This window comes from Megalobrama amblycephala, linkage group LG4 (assembly GCF_018812025.1).
Source record: "Megalobrama amblycephala isolate DHTTF-2021 linkage group LG4, ASM1881202v1, whole genome shotgun sequence".
Lineage (NCBI taxonomy): Eukaryota > Metazoa > Chordata > Actinopteri > Cypriniformes > Xenocyprididae > Megalobrama > Megalobrama amblycephala.
Window position 1 is genome coordinate 47,549,049 of NC_063047.1, and position 20,204 is coordinate 47,569,252.

Here is a 20,204-nt window from a genome sequence, read left to right on the forward strand (position 1 = left end):
CACATTTTGATGCAGCTTAAGCTTAAAAAAGGTAAGAGCTTTCTCAAATCGGCAAGGCTGGCATTATGCAGTCAAAATGTACAGTTACCCATCTCTAAACGTCATGTAAACAAGCTAAAGGAAGTTGGTCATTATAATTAATGACCAATAACACTAATTAATTAATACTAATTAATACATACCCTAACTGCCCGATTATACAGAAAGTGACCTATAGGTCAGAGGTCAGCAACCTATGTCACGCATACCAATGGGGTAATTGCTGGCACGTGAGCAAAACCGAGAGATGTGTACGTATTTCATTTAGATAAAGTACCTTGCACTTGCATACAGATTTACATTTTAAGGTAACACACTTGTTTTTTTAAAGGGATAGTTCACTGAAAAATGAAAATTCTGCCATCATTTACTCACCCTCAATTTGTTCCAAACCTGTATGAATTTATTTCTTTTGTTCAACACAAAAGAAGATATTTTAAAGAATGTTGGAAATCAAACAGTTGACAGTAGCCATTGACTTACATAGTAAATATTATGGAACTACCATCAACTGTCTGGTTACCAACATTCTTTAAAATATCTTCTTTTGTGTTCAACAGAAGAAAGAACAACATGCGGGTGAGTAAGTGGTGACAAACTATCCCTTTAAAGGTGCCCTAGAATTAAAAATTGAATTTACCTTGGCATAGTTGAATAACAAGAGTTCAGTACATGGAAATGACATACAGTGAGTCTCAAAGTCTCAAATCTTCCTCCTTCTTATATAAATCTCATTTAATAGACCTCCGAAGAACAGGCGAATCTCAACATAACACCGACTGTTACGTAACAGTCAGGATCATTAATATGTACGCCCCCAATATTTGCATATGCCAGTCCATGTTCAAGGCATTACACAAAGGCAGCCAGTATTAACGTCTGGATCTGTGCACAGCTGAATCATCAGACTAGGTAAGCAAGCAAGGACAATAGCGAAAAATGGCAGATGGAGCGATAATAACTGACATGATCCATGATATCATGATATTTTTAGTGATATTTGTGAATTGTCTTTCTAAATGTTTCGTTAGCATGTTGCTAATGTACTGTTAAATGTGGTTAAAGTTACCATCGTTTCTTACTGTATTCACGGAGACAAGACTGTCGTTATTTTCATATTTTTAAACACTTGCAGTCTGTATAATTCATAAACACAACTTCATTCTTTATAAATCTCTCCAACAGTGTGTAATGTTAGCTTTAGCCACGGAGCACTATCAAACTCATTCAGAATCAAATGTAAACATCCAAATAAACACCATACTTACGCGATTTGACGTGCTGCATGAAGAATACTTTGTAAAGATCCATTTTGAGGGTTATATTAGCTGTGTGAACTTTGTTTATGCTGTTTAAGGCAAGCGCAAGCTCCGGCGGCAGGGAGCACGAGAATTTAAAGGGGCCACGCAGCCTGAATCGGCGCATAGTTAATGATGCCCCAAAATAGGCAGTTAAAAAAATGAATTAAAAAAAATCTATGGGGTATTTTGAGCTGAAACTTCACAGACACATTTAGGGGACACCTTAGACTTATATTACATCTTTTAAAAAAACGTTCTACGGCACCTTTAAGTTAGGAGCTATACACTGATGAGCCAAAACATCATGACCAGTCACAGGTGAAGCGAATATCATTGATCATCTCCTTACAAGGCCACATTTTAAGGTCTGGGTTCTCATAATCAATGTGTTGGATGCTGGAGAAATGGGCAGGAATAAAAATCTGAGCGACTTTGACAAGGGCCAAATTGTTATGGCAAGGTGACTGGGTCAGAGTATCTCTGAAACGGCAAGGCTTGTGGGTTGCTCCTGGTCAGCAGTGGTGAACATTTGCCAACAGAGGTCTGAGGAGGGAAAAAACAAACAAACAGGCGACAGGGTGTTGGGCACCCAAGGCTCTACGATGCACAAGGGCAACAAAGGCTGTCCCATCTGGTCTGAGCCAACAGACAGTCTGCTGTGGAACAAGTCATAAAATTTTTAATAATAGTTATGGGAGGAATGTGTCACAACAGTGCATCACACTCTGCTGCGTATGGGGCTGCATAGCCGCAAACCAATCAGAGTGCCTATGATGACCCCTGTCCACTGTTGAAAGCACCTACAATGGGCAAGCAGGCATTGGAGCTGGACCTTGGAGCAGTGGAAGAAGGTCACCTGGTCCAATGAGTCCTGTTTTCTTTTACAACACAAGAACAGCTGTGTATGTGTGGGCCGTTTACTTGGGGAAGTGATGGGACCAGGATGCACTGTGGGACGATGACAAGCCAGTGGAGAGAATATGATGATCGGAGCAATGTTCTGCTGGCAAACCCTGTGTCCGGCCTGTGGAAGTGGTCTCTTTCAGACAGATAATGCACCCTGCCACACTGCACACATTGCCCTGGCCTCAAAATTCCACAGATCTCAATCCAATTGAGCATCTGTGGGATGTGCTGGACCAATAAGTACGATCCATGGTGGCTCCACCTCGCAACCTACAGGACTTAAAGGATCTGCTGCTAACATCTTGGTGCCAGATATCACAAGACACCTTCATGCCTCGGTGGGTCAGCGCTGTTTTGGCAGCATGTAGAGGACCAACAGCATATTAGGCAGCATACTCTTAAAAATGTTTGAAAATATGACAAATATAGTGGTGTCTGTATCCGCCTTATTTTTAATGTAGAAGCGGGTGCGTTCATTTGTAACTTGAAGGTACGAGGCTTCTGGAATACTTCCAGTTATTCCGAAATCAAGTCCTGCCCTACTTTTTTCTCATTCCAGAAGCCACAGTAGGAAAGACGATCACAACTTCCATTTCATGCCAACTTTAAGTTCACATAGGTGTCCATCTGAGTAACTACAGGTGTTGTTCATCACTTTAACTATGGACATGATCCATTAACATTTGACAACCATAAACAGTCTTCAGTAAATCAGTTGATTTATAATTAAACCTACAAAACTTTGGATTTTTTTCTTTTCCGAATAGTTTGCTTGTGCTACAGTATCTTTAAAATAAATGGCATTTGGTTTCACATTTTCTTACATAATGCAAAGACATTCATAAACTTTTAAGTGTGGCTTAATTAATACTCCTTCGGCCACTGATTCCTAGGGGTGACATCCTAACAAACCCTGACTTTGAGTCCCTCAGCCGGAAGCTAAGAGATTGCTGTTGTCATCGATTAAGTGTGTGAGACATAAGAGACTCCAGTGGGACCACAGCAAATGCTGCAATTACCCATATCTAAGAAGAGTGGGTGGGATAGAAACAGCTTGGCTTTAACTCCGCAAAACACTCTAATCCTACAACCTCCATCTGTTAGCATGTGTGTGTGTAATGGTTCACATTAATACAAAGGAAACACACTCACACAGCACAGTGCTGGCAAACCCTTGAGAGACACAAGCCTTAGAGGAAGAGAGAGTTTGAAATTGGTGTGCCTCACGGCAACTGAGGAACCTTGAACAATAGCTGTCTGACTTTCTCTTTCCCTCCCTCCATTTTTGCTTTATCCTGGGGGCCTTGGCTGTCTTGGGTCTAAACAAATAAAAGTAAAATTTAATCTAGGAAGAGGCAGTGACAGCAAATGAGAAAGAGACAGAAACAGGTAGAGTGAAATCTCTTCCGTTCCATTGCATTTGTATAAAGCTTTTCACAATGCTAAAGAAAATTATTTTCTGCATTTGTCTTTTTACTCCAGCTTACTCTTGAAATTTGGATTTGGAGTACTTCAAATATTGTTTGTATTTCCCAGCAAGGTCTCCAAAATCTCACGTGGAATTTAATTTCAAAATGGCCTTCAAGATGATAACAAAATGAGATGTTTTGATTAGAGAAGGACTATAATCAGACTCTATAGAGGAATCAGAAGCTAAATAACCTACTGTAAAAGCTTGGCCTGGCTTCAATCGTTTTCTTTTTTAAACACAATCAATAGAGTAATACTAAAGCAAACAAACATGGGCAGTTGAAATAAGTCTGGGCAACATCTATAAAGATGGACTGAATAAACCAGATAGACCTGTTTATATTCTACAGCTAAAGAAGTCCAGACATTACTTTGTTATATCTTGTCTAAAATATGTGTGACAAAAGCTCCAGTGAGCACATGCTTTGTTCTCAGTGCAAACATTTCCGATTTGCTTTTCAAATCCAAACTTTAGGACTGAATGTCCGCACTGTCCTTATGCAAGTGCTAAAATCGGATCTGTGAGGTCAAAATCCAGTATTTCTAAATCAGTTGCCATTGTAATGACGTAAGTGTCATGATTTTAATCAGTTTGAAAAGAGAGCATGGAAAACATATCAATACATATTAGATTTCAAAACCCAAATGAATGTGGCTTGGACCAGGTTTGTAAAAACTGAACTTTTTTTTGCTGTTGAGTCTACAAACAACCAAATGGACTTGATTTGGATATGCCAAAAAATCTAAGATTTCTGTAGCCTAAGTTAATCATATATGCCTCAATGTACTCCAATGTCCTTATACCATTCAATGAAATTTAGTTCCCAGCATGCACTTCATGCTAAAATATATTTCCTACCTCAGTTAACAGAAATTCCCTAAATCTGTCATGACATATTGCTGTTGTCCAGTCCAATGGACTTCTTTTCAGTTATTAGAGTTGAAGTCTTGTGTGGGATGTATTTCTTTTGCTACTATGAATTGTGGGTAGAGATCTGAATTTTCATGTTATCTGAATTTTGCAGGTCAGAATCCAGTTCTTAAGAACTCATTAGGGAGCATTCATGGAGTTCTGCTTGAGCGAGCAAATACAAAGGATACTCGGGAAGGACAGAGTGAGATAAAGGGAGCACGAGAACATGCTTATGTAAATGTTAATAAAATGAAGGAGGGATACAGTAGATGAGACTGACGTAAAAGGAGAATAAGGGTCACTGAAAGAGAAAAGGAAAAGGTTAACAGAGGGTCACGTCCCTCCTGCTATGCAGATGCATGGTACAGCTGCAATCAATGATCATATCAAAGTGAAGCAGACGTGAAGGATTAAAGATCCAATGATCCATATCAGAAAGCAAGCACACATACAGCTGCACATTAATAAACACGGCACAGTTAGCTGATAGTGTTTTAAACATACGGAGCTGGAGATATTGTAAAATGAATCAGCCAAGCTTAGTTCATGGTTACATGGCTGGTTTTACATGGCTTCTTGCTGGTCCAAAATGGTTTACAAGCTCAGCAAGGTCCCCACTAGCTGGTCTACCACCTAAACCATCTTCCAAAACACAGTCTGTACCTTAAATTAGTTTGAATCGAGTTTTTCAGTGGGGCGAGCATGTTTTTTAAACTGACACATAATCTACTTACTGGTAGTCCAGCTAATCAACAAGCTTAGAACAGCTAATGACCATAAATGACGAAACTAGCCAAACAATCAGAAGCTGGTTTTAGCTGGGTATTGGAGGATGGGGGAGTTTTAGTTGAAGCTGGAAATCAATATTTTGGCTAGTGGTGCTGACAAGAAACATTTCAGGAGTGAAAGACAAATGATTTACAGGAACACAAATATAAAATAGAAGCATTAAAGAACAGAAATTGAATGATGGCAAAGGCTGTGGTTTATACTGTGAACCAAAACCTTCCATTAGTGAGGTTGAATGAATGGCTAAATTATATTTGGCCTGAAACGCAGACTCCCACAGGAAACATAAAACCTAGCTGAGTGGAATTTGATTATTGCAGTGTTATGTGTGTTGAGTGTGTGTCTGTGTTTGTTGTATTGGTTTACTTTTCTGAATGACTGACAATTCATTAAAAAAAAACATAAAAATAATCAACATAGTAAACAAAGAGCACCTGTTCATTTCCTCTTGATGTTTTACATTCAAAAATGATGTTCTTGTGTGTTTGTATCTCATTGGGAATGTTCAGAATGCCATACTTCCATGTTTCTCATTCTATTTCTGCAGTATGTAGTACTGTATTGATGGAATACCCTGAAGACCTACTACAGCTGCCAAAACGTGCAGTACCACAGATCATACTGCGTGAGATTCTGTATCCCACAATACAACACACTTAGGGCTGGGCAATATGTACTGGTAGATGTGATAAACCTGAAGAAATTTGTCAACCGGTAGAGATTTTGAATCATCATCTCTATTGTGATTACACTCATATTGTAGTGTTGTAGTGCCTTCACAAAATGTATCATTTGCATAGGTGTTTAAGGTATGTGGTTTAAAAACAAACAATTTTAAACCATTCAAGCGCAATTATTTCCAGTGTTTAAAATGAACCACAAGCGATATTAGCCATAATTTATAACATTTCTCAGACTGCCAAATGTGATATTATTTTACAAAATTTCATTCAAATAATTTCTATAATTTTAACAGTATTATCTATAAGATAATTTATACTCACTGATTTAGACGTCAAAAAGCCACTGTCATGTGACCATAATGTAGCATATTAAAGTTTGAAATGTGTATTTTTGCATATTATACACTGTTTCACATCCAATTAATAAAAAATAGTATGCAGTATACATTACATACTGTGCAGTAAAGATGCAGCGTCAGGGGCTGTTCACACAGAACGCATTTCTCCATTCCAATGCGCTACTTTTCTATTGTTTTTCTATGTAAACACACGCTATAGATGGACGTGTATGACCGTTGCACTCACGTCTTGCAGTGTCTCGCGCATGACGCAGTGTTCTAAAAATGCGGCGCTCAAGTTCAAGGTCTCAAGACCTTGCGTTTTTTCCTTATTCCACTGCCCGCATCTCGCGTTTTTCAAAGCAAAAACGCATTCTGTGTGAATGAGCCCTTAAAATGTTATAGCTAGATGCTTAGCAACAGACAGCCAATCGCTTGGCTCACTGTATAAACAGTAGTTTCAGCATTTGATGGGAAAAATGTCAAATGGTGAAAGAAAACAGGACAACTGGAGTGAGGAAAAGACCGTCTAGAATGCGCAAATGCTAGAGCTTTTCGATTAGATTGTATCTGGATTCAATATCGATTCAGTTGGCTAAATATCAGGTACAGTAGGGCCTACATGTTAATTTTTCTCAAAGAAACAAAATGCTCATCTGTAGAGTTTTTATAGACTAACATGCTATTTGGTCATTGAATGGCTTTACGTGACATATTGTTCACAAGCTGTTTTATTCACATCTTTCCGCAGTTGAAACATTCACTGAACAATTACATGAGACATGATACATTTCAGTAAGCTGTACTGTATCTTTCAACATACTTTCTGATGTTCATTCCTGTTTATTTGGTGCTATAACTAGTAATAAAAAGGAAGACAGATCGGTTAACGTGCCGCTTGAACTGAGGCGCAACAGCAATCTGTCAAGACATATTAAAGAGTGCCAAAACGGTATTTCACAAGTTGACACTTAGAAATAAGTCAAATAGAGTAAATGGTAACTGTATTTTGCATGCTGTCCAAGGAGAGTACTCCACCCCTTACTATATACTATATATAGGCTTCCTCTTATGCTGATAGGATAGATGTGGTAACTGCTGATGACAAGTTGATTGGGTAGATTATTTGCACATGCTCCTCCTGAACTTTATTAATGAAACATCATTTATTGTTTGAATTTTGTAATAAAATTGACAGAATTTGAAAGCTGAGACTTTGTCTCATATCAGAAGTAACCTGCTCTGTTTTTTCACTTCACGAGAAAACGGATGTGTGGTGTGAGAGCGTGAAACAGTGTCAATTGCGTGAGAATTGGGAGCCCTGTGAATAACCAGGATTAATTGTTAATGCCAGGTAAAACCCCAGGTAACCCCAATGTGAAATGTGAAGATAACCCAGGATTCACACTTTCAAGTGTGAAAAGCCCTATAGTGTATTGCTGTACTCCTCCCATACCTGTTTGCCATCCAGTGTGTAGATCCTTTTCACTGCTCCGCTCTCGAGTTTGATGGCCTCTGTGATGTCAGTGAGCACCTGCTCGAAAGAGTGCGCCGTCTTCTTATTGAGCAGCACACGGACGGCCTTCCGTGGCTTCACTCCGCTCCTCATCACAGTCACCAGTTTGGGTCGCACAAAGTCCTTGTTCTCCCTCGGCTCACAGGCTGTGCGATTAGCCAGCATGTTCTTCTGGCTGGCTGATGCTTTCACATTGACCGACCAGTTGGGGTTCACATTTTTGGTGTAGTCCACTTTCTTGTAGTAGTTCTCGGAGGCGCAAACATAGCTCTCACCTGGAGAGGTGGAAAACACAGAAACAGAGAAAGAAAGATGACATGAGTGTTAATCTCTTAAAACAATTATGATAAAAAACTAGACCAAAGTTAAAATATTCATGGCGTTATTGATTTTATTATTATTTAAGAAATTTAAGGTGCAAAGAGGCAAATATTTGAAAGTAAACAAGATAATGTGTCGAACTACACACCCCTAAATATCACGTAAAAACAAGCGTGTCTTTGGTGGTTTGACATGTCAGTCAGATGACCCCCTTTAGATTTGACCAAAATGATGATAATTAAAAAGTCCAAATAGTATGATATTTTAGTATGGTCAATTTTACATTTCCAAAAAAAAAAAAAAAAAAAAAAATTTGTGTTAGTTAGTTAGTAACATTGTAATTACATAGTAATTGTGTAAGGGATGGATGGATGGATGGATGGATGGATGGGTGGATGGATGGATGGGTGGGTGGATGGATGGATGGATGGATGGATGGATGGATGGATGGATGGATGGATGGATGGATGGATGGATGGATGGATGGATGGATGGATGGATGGATAGATATAACATATTGCCTAATTGGACTCCCGATTATTATGATTACTAATAGGATAAACTGTCCCTGTAGGACCCTCTAAAACCCCTGGAGGTTTTTTTTTTTTTTTAAGATTCCCATGTGATTCCTTTAATTGAGCAGGAGCAAAACATTATACCATTACAATACAAGTAGAGATCTGATAAATATTACTGTAATATTACATATCCAATGAGAAAAGAATTCTGTAGGAATTCTTTGAAGGAAATGTAGGAATTTATTTTATTATTTAAAAAAAAAAAAAGTTGGAATGTAATCAATTCCATTTGTATCCTTTAGGATTGGCTCCAAATTATGTCAGAAAATCCATCAGGAATCCTGTTCACATTCCTTTAGGTTATTTGTGACTACATTGGGGAGCAGTTAATGGTCCCCACAAGGAAAGCGGCTTAGTAAACATACTAAATAATGAAAATCTAAAAATTCAAAAAGCTTTCTGTGAGGGGTGGTAGAAAATATTATTAGGTCTGTATAAAAACTATAGCAGGCAATGGAAAGTCTACACCATTTCAAAAAACAAACGTGTGTGTGTGTAAGCAGCACAGGCTATTAAATGTATAGGCAGTGCGGTTAGCATGCAGATTATCACACCAGCAGATGACACAGCATAGCTGAGCTCCAGACATACGCCCTGGTTTAGCGGTAGAGTGTGTGTGCGTGTGCGTGTGTGTCTGTGTGTGCGCTACAGATTTTGATCATGTTCCTCTAGGCTCCTTTCTTTGCTGTCTGCTCTCAGCTTGATTCATTTCAAATTCAACATATACTGACAAGGCAGATTTGCTCAGTAATGAAGAATGTCTTGTCTTTTCATGTGAAAAAACATTTGCTGCTTCCAAATGCTAAAATAGTTTGGTGGGTTGAAACACAACTACAGAGAATTTCTAAGAACATTACAATTAGGGATTTACCGATGCATCATTTTTGATGGCTGATATTTTAAGTCTCTACCATTTTTTCCTGTATTATTGGATATTTATTTTCAACAAAATGGGATAAAATAAACCATATTATCTTCTCTGATGACGTGTTTACTGGTGCGAGGGCGAGACAACCTGTCACTCACGTGAGAACAACCAATAGCAAACCACAACCATCCAATCAATTTCAGGTGAACAAAAACCAGTCCTACATTTCTTCTTGTTCGAGTTTCACTCTGATATATGTCACAATAGGAAAGAAAAAAACTATCCCAACTTCCGTTTCATGCCAAATTTAATCAGATTGACACTAATCCTTTATAGCCTAATTAGCTGATAATGCTGTGGTCACTGATTTATTGTACAATCTGACTCTAAATACATTCAAAATTAGTTTCCTCATGTGAACTATCTATGCAGGAGAAGTTCACTAGCATTGACTCCCTACAGTTTAGATTCAGATTAAAGTAATTACCAGTCACACATACTTTGACCTGTGACTGAACCCTAGGTCACTTTTATGGCTGTTCGAATGCGTTTGACCACATGAGCATTTACACTACAAAAGCAATTCGATCAAATGTGTTTTTGACTTCAAAAGTGGACAATCTCAAAATATTTTACACCCTTTTTACACTTGTCCACTTGTGAGCCGATCAACCAAAAGCATCTTAATTCCAGGTGTAAACAAGGCCTAAAATGTTAGCATGAGCGATAAGTTGGACACAGTTTGAAAACACTACTCTGTGGTTTTAGAGACTAAGTTAAATTATGCAAAATAGCTTCAAATGTTTTCCAAATAGCAAAGTTGAAAACAAGCCACAACCCCTTTTTACCACTGCATGTGTACATTGGCCATGTTGTAAGTAATAATATGCTGCAATTAATTAATTCAGCCTGAACTACATAAAATACTTCATTCACACCTTTTTTTGTGAATAATTTTGGTTGAACTGTTTTCTGGTTTCATTCTCAGTTTCAGCTATTTTTGTTTTCTTTTAGACTGTAGTCTTAGACGTGTGTGAGTGTGAATGTACAGGATTAAAAGCTGGTGTCAACCTTTAATGGGCACATTACTGTTGGCATGGCAACCAGACAGGCCAAATAATCTGCTTTTAGCTCTTGGAGAGCTTAGTGCAGGTAGGCAGTATGTGTTTCACTAACAACTGGTTTAGTGCTCATCACAAACTAATAGGACATTTCTATTAAGGTGTGACATGCAGACGAGGAAAGAGTAACTGAGGTAGAAATAAACGACAAAGAAATGATATTTAAAAATTGTCTTTAAGATGTTTATGATTTAGGACTTATGTAAAACTTCTTTTTAAAGATGATTGCACACAACAAATGTTTTCCAGATGAAGCGCTCTTTAAAAGACATCTTGGAGATGTATGTGTGCTATCTGGGAGGAAAGTAATCAGTAACTATGGAGACACAGGAAGAATCACAAGAACAGAGAATTATAATCAATGGGAACTAATATATTAAGAGGCTAAGGGGAAATTTCAAACTAAGAGTCCAGAGAAACAGGATATACGTAATCCTAAACTGACAATGTAATATTTTGTTTTTCTATGATATAGATATAGTAAAAAATACACGAATTTTCACAAAATGACTTCTACTTGAAAATAATTGTTCTAGAATGACTGGGATGAATTTGCAGTTTTTAAAGGGATAGTAAAACTTCTGTCATTAATTACTCACCCTCATGTCGTTCGAAACCCAAAAGACTTTTGTTCATCTTCGGAACACAAATTAAGATATTTTTGATGAAATCTGAGAGCTTTCTGTCCCTCCATTGACACAACAACCACTTTGATGTTTCAAAAAGTTCGTAAAGATATCCAACTAATCCATATGTGTGTGTGAGTTGATGAATGTTTGTATGTGAATAAAAGCCTAAATTAAATCTGTTCATCAAATCTCTTCAGAAAATGTGGACTAAACCACTCAATTTATATAGATTAGTTTTACGAACTTTTTTATGAAGCATCGTTGTGTAGCTGTCTATGGAGGGACAGAAAGCTCTCAAATTTGATCAAAAATATCTTCATTTGTGTTCTGAATATGAACAAAAGACTTACAGGTTTAGAATGACATGAGGGTGAGTAATTAAAGGCGCAATATGTAATATTCTCTGTCCGGTAGAGGTCGCTAGAGGCCTATTCAAAACAAAGGCGTAGCTTGATGACGGCAAGTTTGAGCACGGAATCTTGGGACATGTGGTCTTCACATCACAGCCGGTGGAAATAATCGGGATAGGACTCGAGAAGAAATCATGTTCATGGATGCGATAATTAACATTACAGTAGTGTGAAGCAGTAGTGAGTAGCCTGAACGAGACCGCTGGAGCGATTGCGCAACACGCCTCACGAGCAGCAGAACTTTTATTATGACAGTCGCCGGCGCCACTTCCGCTTTTCCGGTCATGAGTATGAGGTAACACAGCTCTGTTTATCATATTAGATACATTTGAGTGTGTTGAAAATTATGTTATAACGTTACTCTGAGCATTCGCTCAGCGGCTTGTTGCACACTGCAGTAAGATAGATCGATTTTAGAATATCATATTAAATGCTGGATGGCTTGTGTTGATAAATGGCATGCAAATAATTTTAATACATATTGTATGATGCAGAAAATTCTGTATTACTATTACTAAAAATAAAGCTGCATCTGATTATGCTATGTTAGCTACTTCACAAAATAGTGTTTTTCTCTGAGGCATGGTAAAGCATGGTACTCGCAAAAAATCAAGAAAATTAGATTTATACAATAAGACTAAACATGTTGAGCTATATAACAATAATTAGTTTTCTGTCTATAAATATATCAAAACAGTTGTTCCCTTGTTTATTAAAATATGAAAATATTAAAGCATCTTTGCTGTTTCCATGGTTTCTACAGACCGAGGGTAACGCGGGTATGACGCAATTGACAGGCGACTCCTCACACGTCCCGGAGCCTTGGTTAAAATTGCAATTTTCTCACGATTTAAAAATAGTTGCAAACATTTGGGATGTTGTAAGTACTCAAGTGAACAAAATATATAACACTGGCCTAGTGGTTTTTGGATATTTTACTGCAAAATTCTTACATATCACACCTTTAATGACAAAACTATCCTTTTAAGTGCAAACTATTCTTTTAGAGCTGAATGATTTTGGAAAAATTGAGTGTTCGCACTTGGGTATCCTCTTTACAAGAACCAACTGAAACCTTTTTCAGTAACCATAAAATTAACAATAAAGAGTTTTTAAAAAGATCATTCAACATTTATAGGCAGCTTTCATTGAGTTTTCGGTCGCACTTTATGTAGGTGGCCTTAACTACTATGTACTAACATTTAAATGAATCATTTGATACAATGCACTTATTGTGTACATACATGTTTTTACATTGTACTTCTATTTTAAAACATACCTGCATGTAATTACATCTGTAATTAATTTATGTAATTAATTACACTGTTGACCCATCCCTTACACCTAAACCTACCCTTAAACCTACCCATACCACCAAACCTGTCCCTAACCTTACCCGTATTCCACCTCAATAGCAGCAAAAGTGTTTTCTAATACAATGTGAACACAATAAGTATTACTTATAATACCTATAATATTTATTTTTTTAAGTAAGTAGTAGTTAAGACCACCTAATATAAAGTGGGACTAAGTTTTTATAGGCTACAGTCCTATTGTTTTTGATCCATTCAATATGACTATAAAATAATAACAATTATGATTTTTTGTGGGATTGTTTTTAAATAAAAATATTGAACAAAATAAGAAGTAATAATACTATTGAACCATAAAATAAAGAATAAAAAAACAACTGCAAATTTACAATTCTGGAATTAAATTCTTCATTTTCAAATGCTAAACCATCTAGCTTTTATTTTGGTGATTTTCCGGCAAATAAATATATGTACTGTGAGATGTACAAATTCGTGCTTCATGACATGTATATTTTACACTCTAGCTAGTCTGAAATCTCTGTGAATGTTTCTCAGGCTAACTGATTTTTTGCTCAAAACTAATATGCAAATTATATAGAATAAACATTATGGTTAACATAAACATAAATACACCTCAATGCACATGCAGAGATTTTCCAAATTTTTCAAAAATGTTTCCTCAAACCTCACTGCCTAACTCAGAACACTCACCTTCCTCGAGCTCATCCAGATTGGTGATCTTCTGTGATCCATCGATGGTGAAGATGTATCTGACCCCTTGTGGCAGGTTGATGTGGTCAGACAGAGAGCGGGTCAGGTCAGCCAGCAGAGCATCAAACGTGCGGAAACGGTCACTGGCCACTGCATACACGATGCCCTTGAAGTAGCGGTCGCCGTTGCGGTAGAACCGTACCTTCTTAGCCTTCTTCTCATTGGTCAGAGCCTGGAGGGTGCGTGTACGGTAAAAACTGCAGTGAGCGCTGTGAGTGGGGCTGGGGAGGCCGTTGGGCCGTCCACCTCGTGGGGTCCGAGACGCCTTGTCCCGCTCATCAAAATGGCCGAAGTCCAGCTCCATGGCAACATGTTCAGAGGGGGCATCCATAGTGGTGGTGAAGGTCTTGTACTGAGGAATTATGGGTCTGAAAAGAATGAGAAATAACATAAAAGACAAACAGAATTATTTTTGGAAGATACATATTTTTCAGAAGACATTTTAAACAGAATTATTTTTATTATTTCTGGAAAGCAAACTTATAGAAGATTGTTGTCACCATGGAATAAAAAAAAAAGAGAAAATTGCAACTTTTTATCTCAAAATTCTGACTTTTTTCTTGCATTATAAAATTCCAATTCTAAAATTCCAATATCATTATAAAGTCCAATTCTGAGGAAAAAAAGTCAGCTTACAATTTATATCCCACAATTCTGAGAATTACAAGATTGTGAGATTAAAAAGTCGCAATTACCTTTTTTTTTTTTTGGGTGGAAACAAACTTCAATACAAAAAGTCAACTAAAAAATACTGCATAAATGAACCATTGACTTATATCCATGCTAAAGAAAAATCTTTTAAAATGAAGGAAAAATCTAGTGCAAAACACTCTCTTTGTATGTATGTTGGTTTCATTTGGTTTTGAAAAAAACTTTTATTGCATTGTCAAGAAAAATTTTCTCGTGGTTTAACCAAGTAAAATGTATTAGCATATTCCCCTTACACCTTAATTTTGAGTGTACACATTTCAATCATTATTCATCAAAAGTTTTGTAAATATGTTTTTCAAATATCAAATAGCCTGTCATTTATACAAATATAATAAATTATGAATTCATGAACATCATTATGATTTGGGGGGTCTCACCACCTGTATCTCAATTGGAATATCTTGAAGTGCACTCCACACACACACACACACAGCCCAAAGATATAAGCGAGAGAATTCCAACTAGCGCGTAAAATAGAATCCTGACCTCGAATCTATCATTCCAAAGAACATTTTACCTGAAACACTGAAGCCAAATGTGTTTTTCGGTTTACGCCTACCATCGTGTAAGTATCTACACATCCACACTGAGTAACACACTCTCCACCATGGATTGGCCTACATACAGCAGACCCACACACTTTTCAATGTCACTCATGAGCTATTATTAAAAATTCCCTGTGGAGACAGTCGTTTCACAAAAAACTAAACAAAAGGAAGCTGAAGGTATGTGGTCATCTTTAAACTAGTTATCAGGCAGTATTTAACTACACTTATAGTAGACTGAGAACATAAGAGATACTTTACTGAGTAGATACACATTTATACAGCACATGGTAGCATTGATAACACCATATTCCACATCTAATTCTTCACTAGTCAGTATCCATAGCAACAGCAAAACAAGCTTGCCATGTTCTCTAAAAGGATACACAGATGAAGCATGGAAACAACGCAACAGCATCAAATCACACATGATCATTAAAGGCAGTGTTGGCAATTTCAGAGATACAAGCTAGCTAGCTAGCTATAAAAAAACGCCTAACCTACCTTTAACTGTAAGTGCAGACTGTTTCAATGCATCAGATTCACAACAATCCATTCATTACCCATTTGTCTATTAAATGTCATTAACTGCAAAACATTAACTGTTTATTGGCTAAAAGGAATTATCTGTAGAAGTTACAGGACATACATGGTGAAGTGTGTAATTTCCAACACCACCTACAACACCAAACTGAGTATAGTGTGGAGAGGAACCACGTTTCACTGAGTAAATCACCTGAGCTGTGCATTCCATGTGACTAATTATTTAGGAAAATGATGTCAATTACATGGCACCACAATTAACTGCACACTGCAGTTAACAGTCCTCAAGAAATTCATTAGCTAATTGTCTGATCTGTGACGTAAAGCAATAAAAAATAAGTCTATTTCACACATTTAAAAGCCCTCTTAAAACAAATCTTAAGTGACATCATTGCGGCAACAGACATTCATCAGGATGATTTTACTATTATCACGTAGCTACACTAATCACAAACATGCAAAGTTAATACAAATATTGGATGAAAACTTTTTTTTAATGCATCAGGAATGGTCATTTTATTTTGGTAATTAAGCTGCTGTCTGGGAGTGAATGAGATTTAATTATATATGATGATATACATGCTACAACTTAAACATTAGTCTTTTTTTATTTTTCTCTCTTTCTCATTGAATTGCTTGTTTAAGGGTTGAGAAACCTAATAAACTTAATTCTTTGAGAGAGCAAAAACAAAACTGTTGTAATAATTTTTAATATTAAAATGGATGCATTGGTCTTTCTTTAAATGCAAATTCTTGACCTTTCATTGGAATTCCACCTACAGTATCATGCCATTAAAATCTTCCCACAATCCACCAATTTACCCTTAGCGAGAACTGTGAGAAGGAAACAAAAGGCTAGAGGCGGACATATATTTAGCCTCCATTTCCTCAGAAAAACATCAATACAACTGCCATTGGATTTTTTTATATATATATATATATATATATATATATATATATCAACCCCCCCCCCCCCTTTTTTTTTCACATGTGGGCTTGGGAAAGAGATCATTGTAGAGGTTTTCCAGCTTTGTAAAATAAGCCAGTGGCTTCTTTGAAAGTAGTGCAACATTTACATACACATGCAAATTTGATGTTCTAAAATAATAATCAAATGTACTGAACAACAACTCTTTCTCAAAGTATGGAGAACATACATAATAATGTAATTATGGGACAAAAAGCAAAAAGAAATGGGAGAGAGAGAGAGAAAATGAGGTCAAACTCTTGGTCAAGCTAGTTTTTGGAGCATTCTTGCTCTCATGTGTTCAGATCAGCTTTATCTGTCTTGACCAAGATGACCTACCAGGTCAACTTTAGCGCCACCAACATGACGGCTCAGCTGATCAACCATTTAGATCAGGACTGTTATTGACCTTAAATGGACAGTCTGGATCAGATAGAGAGCATGTGAAATCAGATACAGTTGTATACAGTTGAGTTCTAACTGTTTGTGTGATAAAAATAATGGATATATGCTATTGTTGCTCAGAGCTGGCTAGAAGAATAGATATTCACATATCATCTTCTCTCTAGTTTGTGTAGAGATCTGGAACTCTCTTTACAAAATAGCACTATGCATAAAAAGTGCATAAAGCACAACAATGCTTTAACAAGGATTAAAATACATAGCATATACAGAGTAAAATTACCCATTTTAATTAGATTTCACTATTGCACTATTAAATTTAGTTTACATTTGTACACCATCTTGGTTGGATTTCCTCATTGTAATCTGGGCTATCCTTAGATTTAGCCCCCAGAAAAGAAAAAAAAGAAAGAAAAAAAAAAGAGATCTTAGAAGGCAGCATAATGTTGCTGCCTACCTTTTGTAACAGATATTGTGTCTAGATAGGCAGCTCAGAAGGTTTTGGAACAGAGTTTATGTCTCTCTCTCTCTCTGATTAAAGTCCAGACTGAGAGGAAGGCAGATCCTGGCCACTGAGCTCTTGTGGACCAGGGCCAGGACTTCAAAAACACAGCTGCTCTCTTTAAACAAAACTCTCTCTACCCCTCCACAAAAGAAATGAGAAAGAAAAGAAAGTGAAAGAAGGAGAGTGTTAGAAAAGGACAGTTGTCTCTGCTGCAGTTCCAACTGTATCTTTTCACATCACCCTTTTTTGGAGGATAAAGTGATTAAGCAAGTGCAAGAATGTAAAAGTCACTCACATAAACGGCACACATGCTTTATAATGCACTCGCACTGCACTGTAAACCCTAGCGCACAACATAATTAATTGGTCTGAGTAGGACAAACTTAAATTAAACAAATTAGTTGAGTCAAATTAAGTATTTAACACTTTCTTTTTCTTTCAAGTTCACAGAACTTATATATTTTAAATAAACTGAATTATTCATTGTTTTGAGTTTTATGAACTTATTTCTTTTAATTTATACGAAATTAAGTTTAACTAAAACTGGGCTGGGATTTCTATTTCCCAGCATGCTTTGCCCATGGCACTCGAAGGGGAGAGTAAATGCTCAAATTAAGTGTTTTATTATCAAGATTTATTTTAAGTGCGAGATTTAGTAATGATTAATGTTTTGTTATGCGACTTCAGAAGAGTTTCTGTTAATGTGGGTTTTTGGAGAGTTACCATCATGGTGACAATATGGCTTGGTTTGAGAGCAGTATGCTAAATGTTTTATAATGTGCTATATCATGCTATTGTTAATATGTTAGCAAATTAGCATTTTCTGAATTAGCTTGTCACAGCCAAGCGGCAACCTCCCCCAGTTTCTCGTGAAGCCAATACGGAAGTAACTTAAACTGCGACTCATCGACTGGCCGCTAGGGACAGGCTGCAAAAGGGAGCAGAATCTCATTGACCATCATGTTAAAACAGCCAAGTTTACAGCAGAAAAAAACATGTTTACACTCTGGTTCAAATTGTGTTTTGGTCTATACTGCTAATTTTGCCTTTAATGACAACTCTGAGGGGGGTGAATTTTTTTATAACTCATCCGTTTAAATTATATTAAGCCTTAAAGTTCTGCATAATTAAGGGCGTGGTCACTTGAGTGACAGGTGGATTGGCGCTGCTGTCTTTGAGCCGTCATGTTACCTCAGCTAATTCCAGCCGCTGAATTTGGCATCTCAGCTGTATTTGTGCCTTTTTTCTGTATTATTTTATACAATATATGGCTTGTTGCATACTTGAGACAGATGTCAGTCTGTGTACACACACGTTGTTGGATCGTCGTGGCATTGGCTAAAAGTTTTGCTCCTGAGATTTACTACAATGACAATACCAGGAAGATATACAACTCCGACAGCACTGCTTGGATATTATAACTAAAACTGCTGCACTATTTTGAAAAATTATACTTTGGACACGTGCTCATTAGTTTGAGAGAACATTTGAGAGTTATACAGATATTTACTGTACGTATAGATTTTTTTCACTATAAACGATGCTCAGATTGCATCCTTTCTTGAAGAACGATGATGGAGAGCAAATCATTCCTTAGATATGTAATGCAAACGATGGATAATATATAAAGATTTCATGGATTTAACGCTTTCATGAACAAAAAGTAGTTTTTTTTATGTTTTGAAATGGACATTTTACCCAAGTGCAACGGATTGGATTCATCTCGCGATCTCTTTTTCATTAAAGGTATGAAGTCCCAGTTGATTTTTTGTGTTATTTGCACACCCCACACAAATTAATTAGCCTACTGGTGTTAGAGCATCTAACGTTATAACGTTATCTTAAAAATCACCGTAGATTGACAGTAAAACTTTAGTACTTTCTAATGGTATTGTTATCTTTATTAATATTTTAGATAGTATCTAAGATAGATATGCTAGGCGGGCGTGGTTTCAGCAACAAGTCGCATGGGCTCCAACTACATCCCGCCTCTTTGCCCATTTTCAGTTATCCGTGAGTGACGTGCGGTCACGTGCAGCTAAGATGACCGCGGCCTCATTTACGCGTCAAAACCGCTGTTCAGAACTCTATGGGTGACGTCACGGACACTACGTCCATATTTTTTTTACAGTCTATGGTCACAGCTAACTATGTTTACACTAATAAAAATGTTCACATTGAGGTTACGTGAAAATTTTAAGTTAAATGTTTGAATTAGTGTACTTAAACATTTTTAAGTTACGAACAGTTAAAATGTACACAAAATGAGTACAAAATAAAAATCTACCAGTTCTGCTTACTTAAACTCTGGGGGATAGAATATACAGTTTGTACAGTATAAAACCATTACGCCTATGGAGAGTTCACATATACAAGTATGTGTGTGTGTGTGTGTGTGTGGCTAACATATGCCCCATCTGATTTCAATAAACAGCGGTCATCTGTCCATGTCTTTGTCACCGAGGTCTCCTGCCCCCAACAAGACTTTTACAACTTATACTTGCCCCTCCCACCCACCTTCTGCTGTCCCAGCAATTAGTCAATATTCTCATTCTGTTACCCCAC

The 20,204-nt window shown here is 37.0% G+C and overlaps 1 protein-coding gene across 1 annotated transcript in view; it reads right to left on the minus strand.

The window, feature by feature from the left end:
• Positions 1–20,204, minus strand: part of LOC125267744 (neuronal migration protein doublecortin-like) — a 60,782-nt gene that overhangs the window by 31,246 nt on the left and 9,332 nt on the right. The window contains exons 2-3 of the mRNA XM_048189663.1: positions 13,907–14,334; positions 7,896–8,230 (exon numbers count right to left, since the gene is read on the minus strand). Coding sequence (XP_048045620.1) covers positions 7,896–8,230; positions 13,907–14,297 — 726 coding nt within the window. The 5' untranslated portion in view covers positions 14,298–14,334. The remainder of the gene's footprint in view (positions 1–7,895; positions 8,231–13,906; positions 14,335–20,204) is intronic.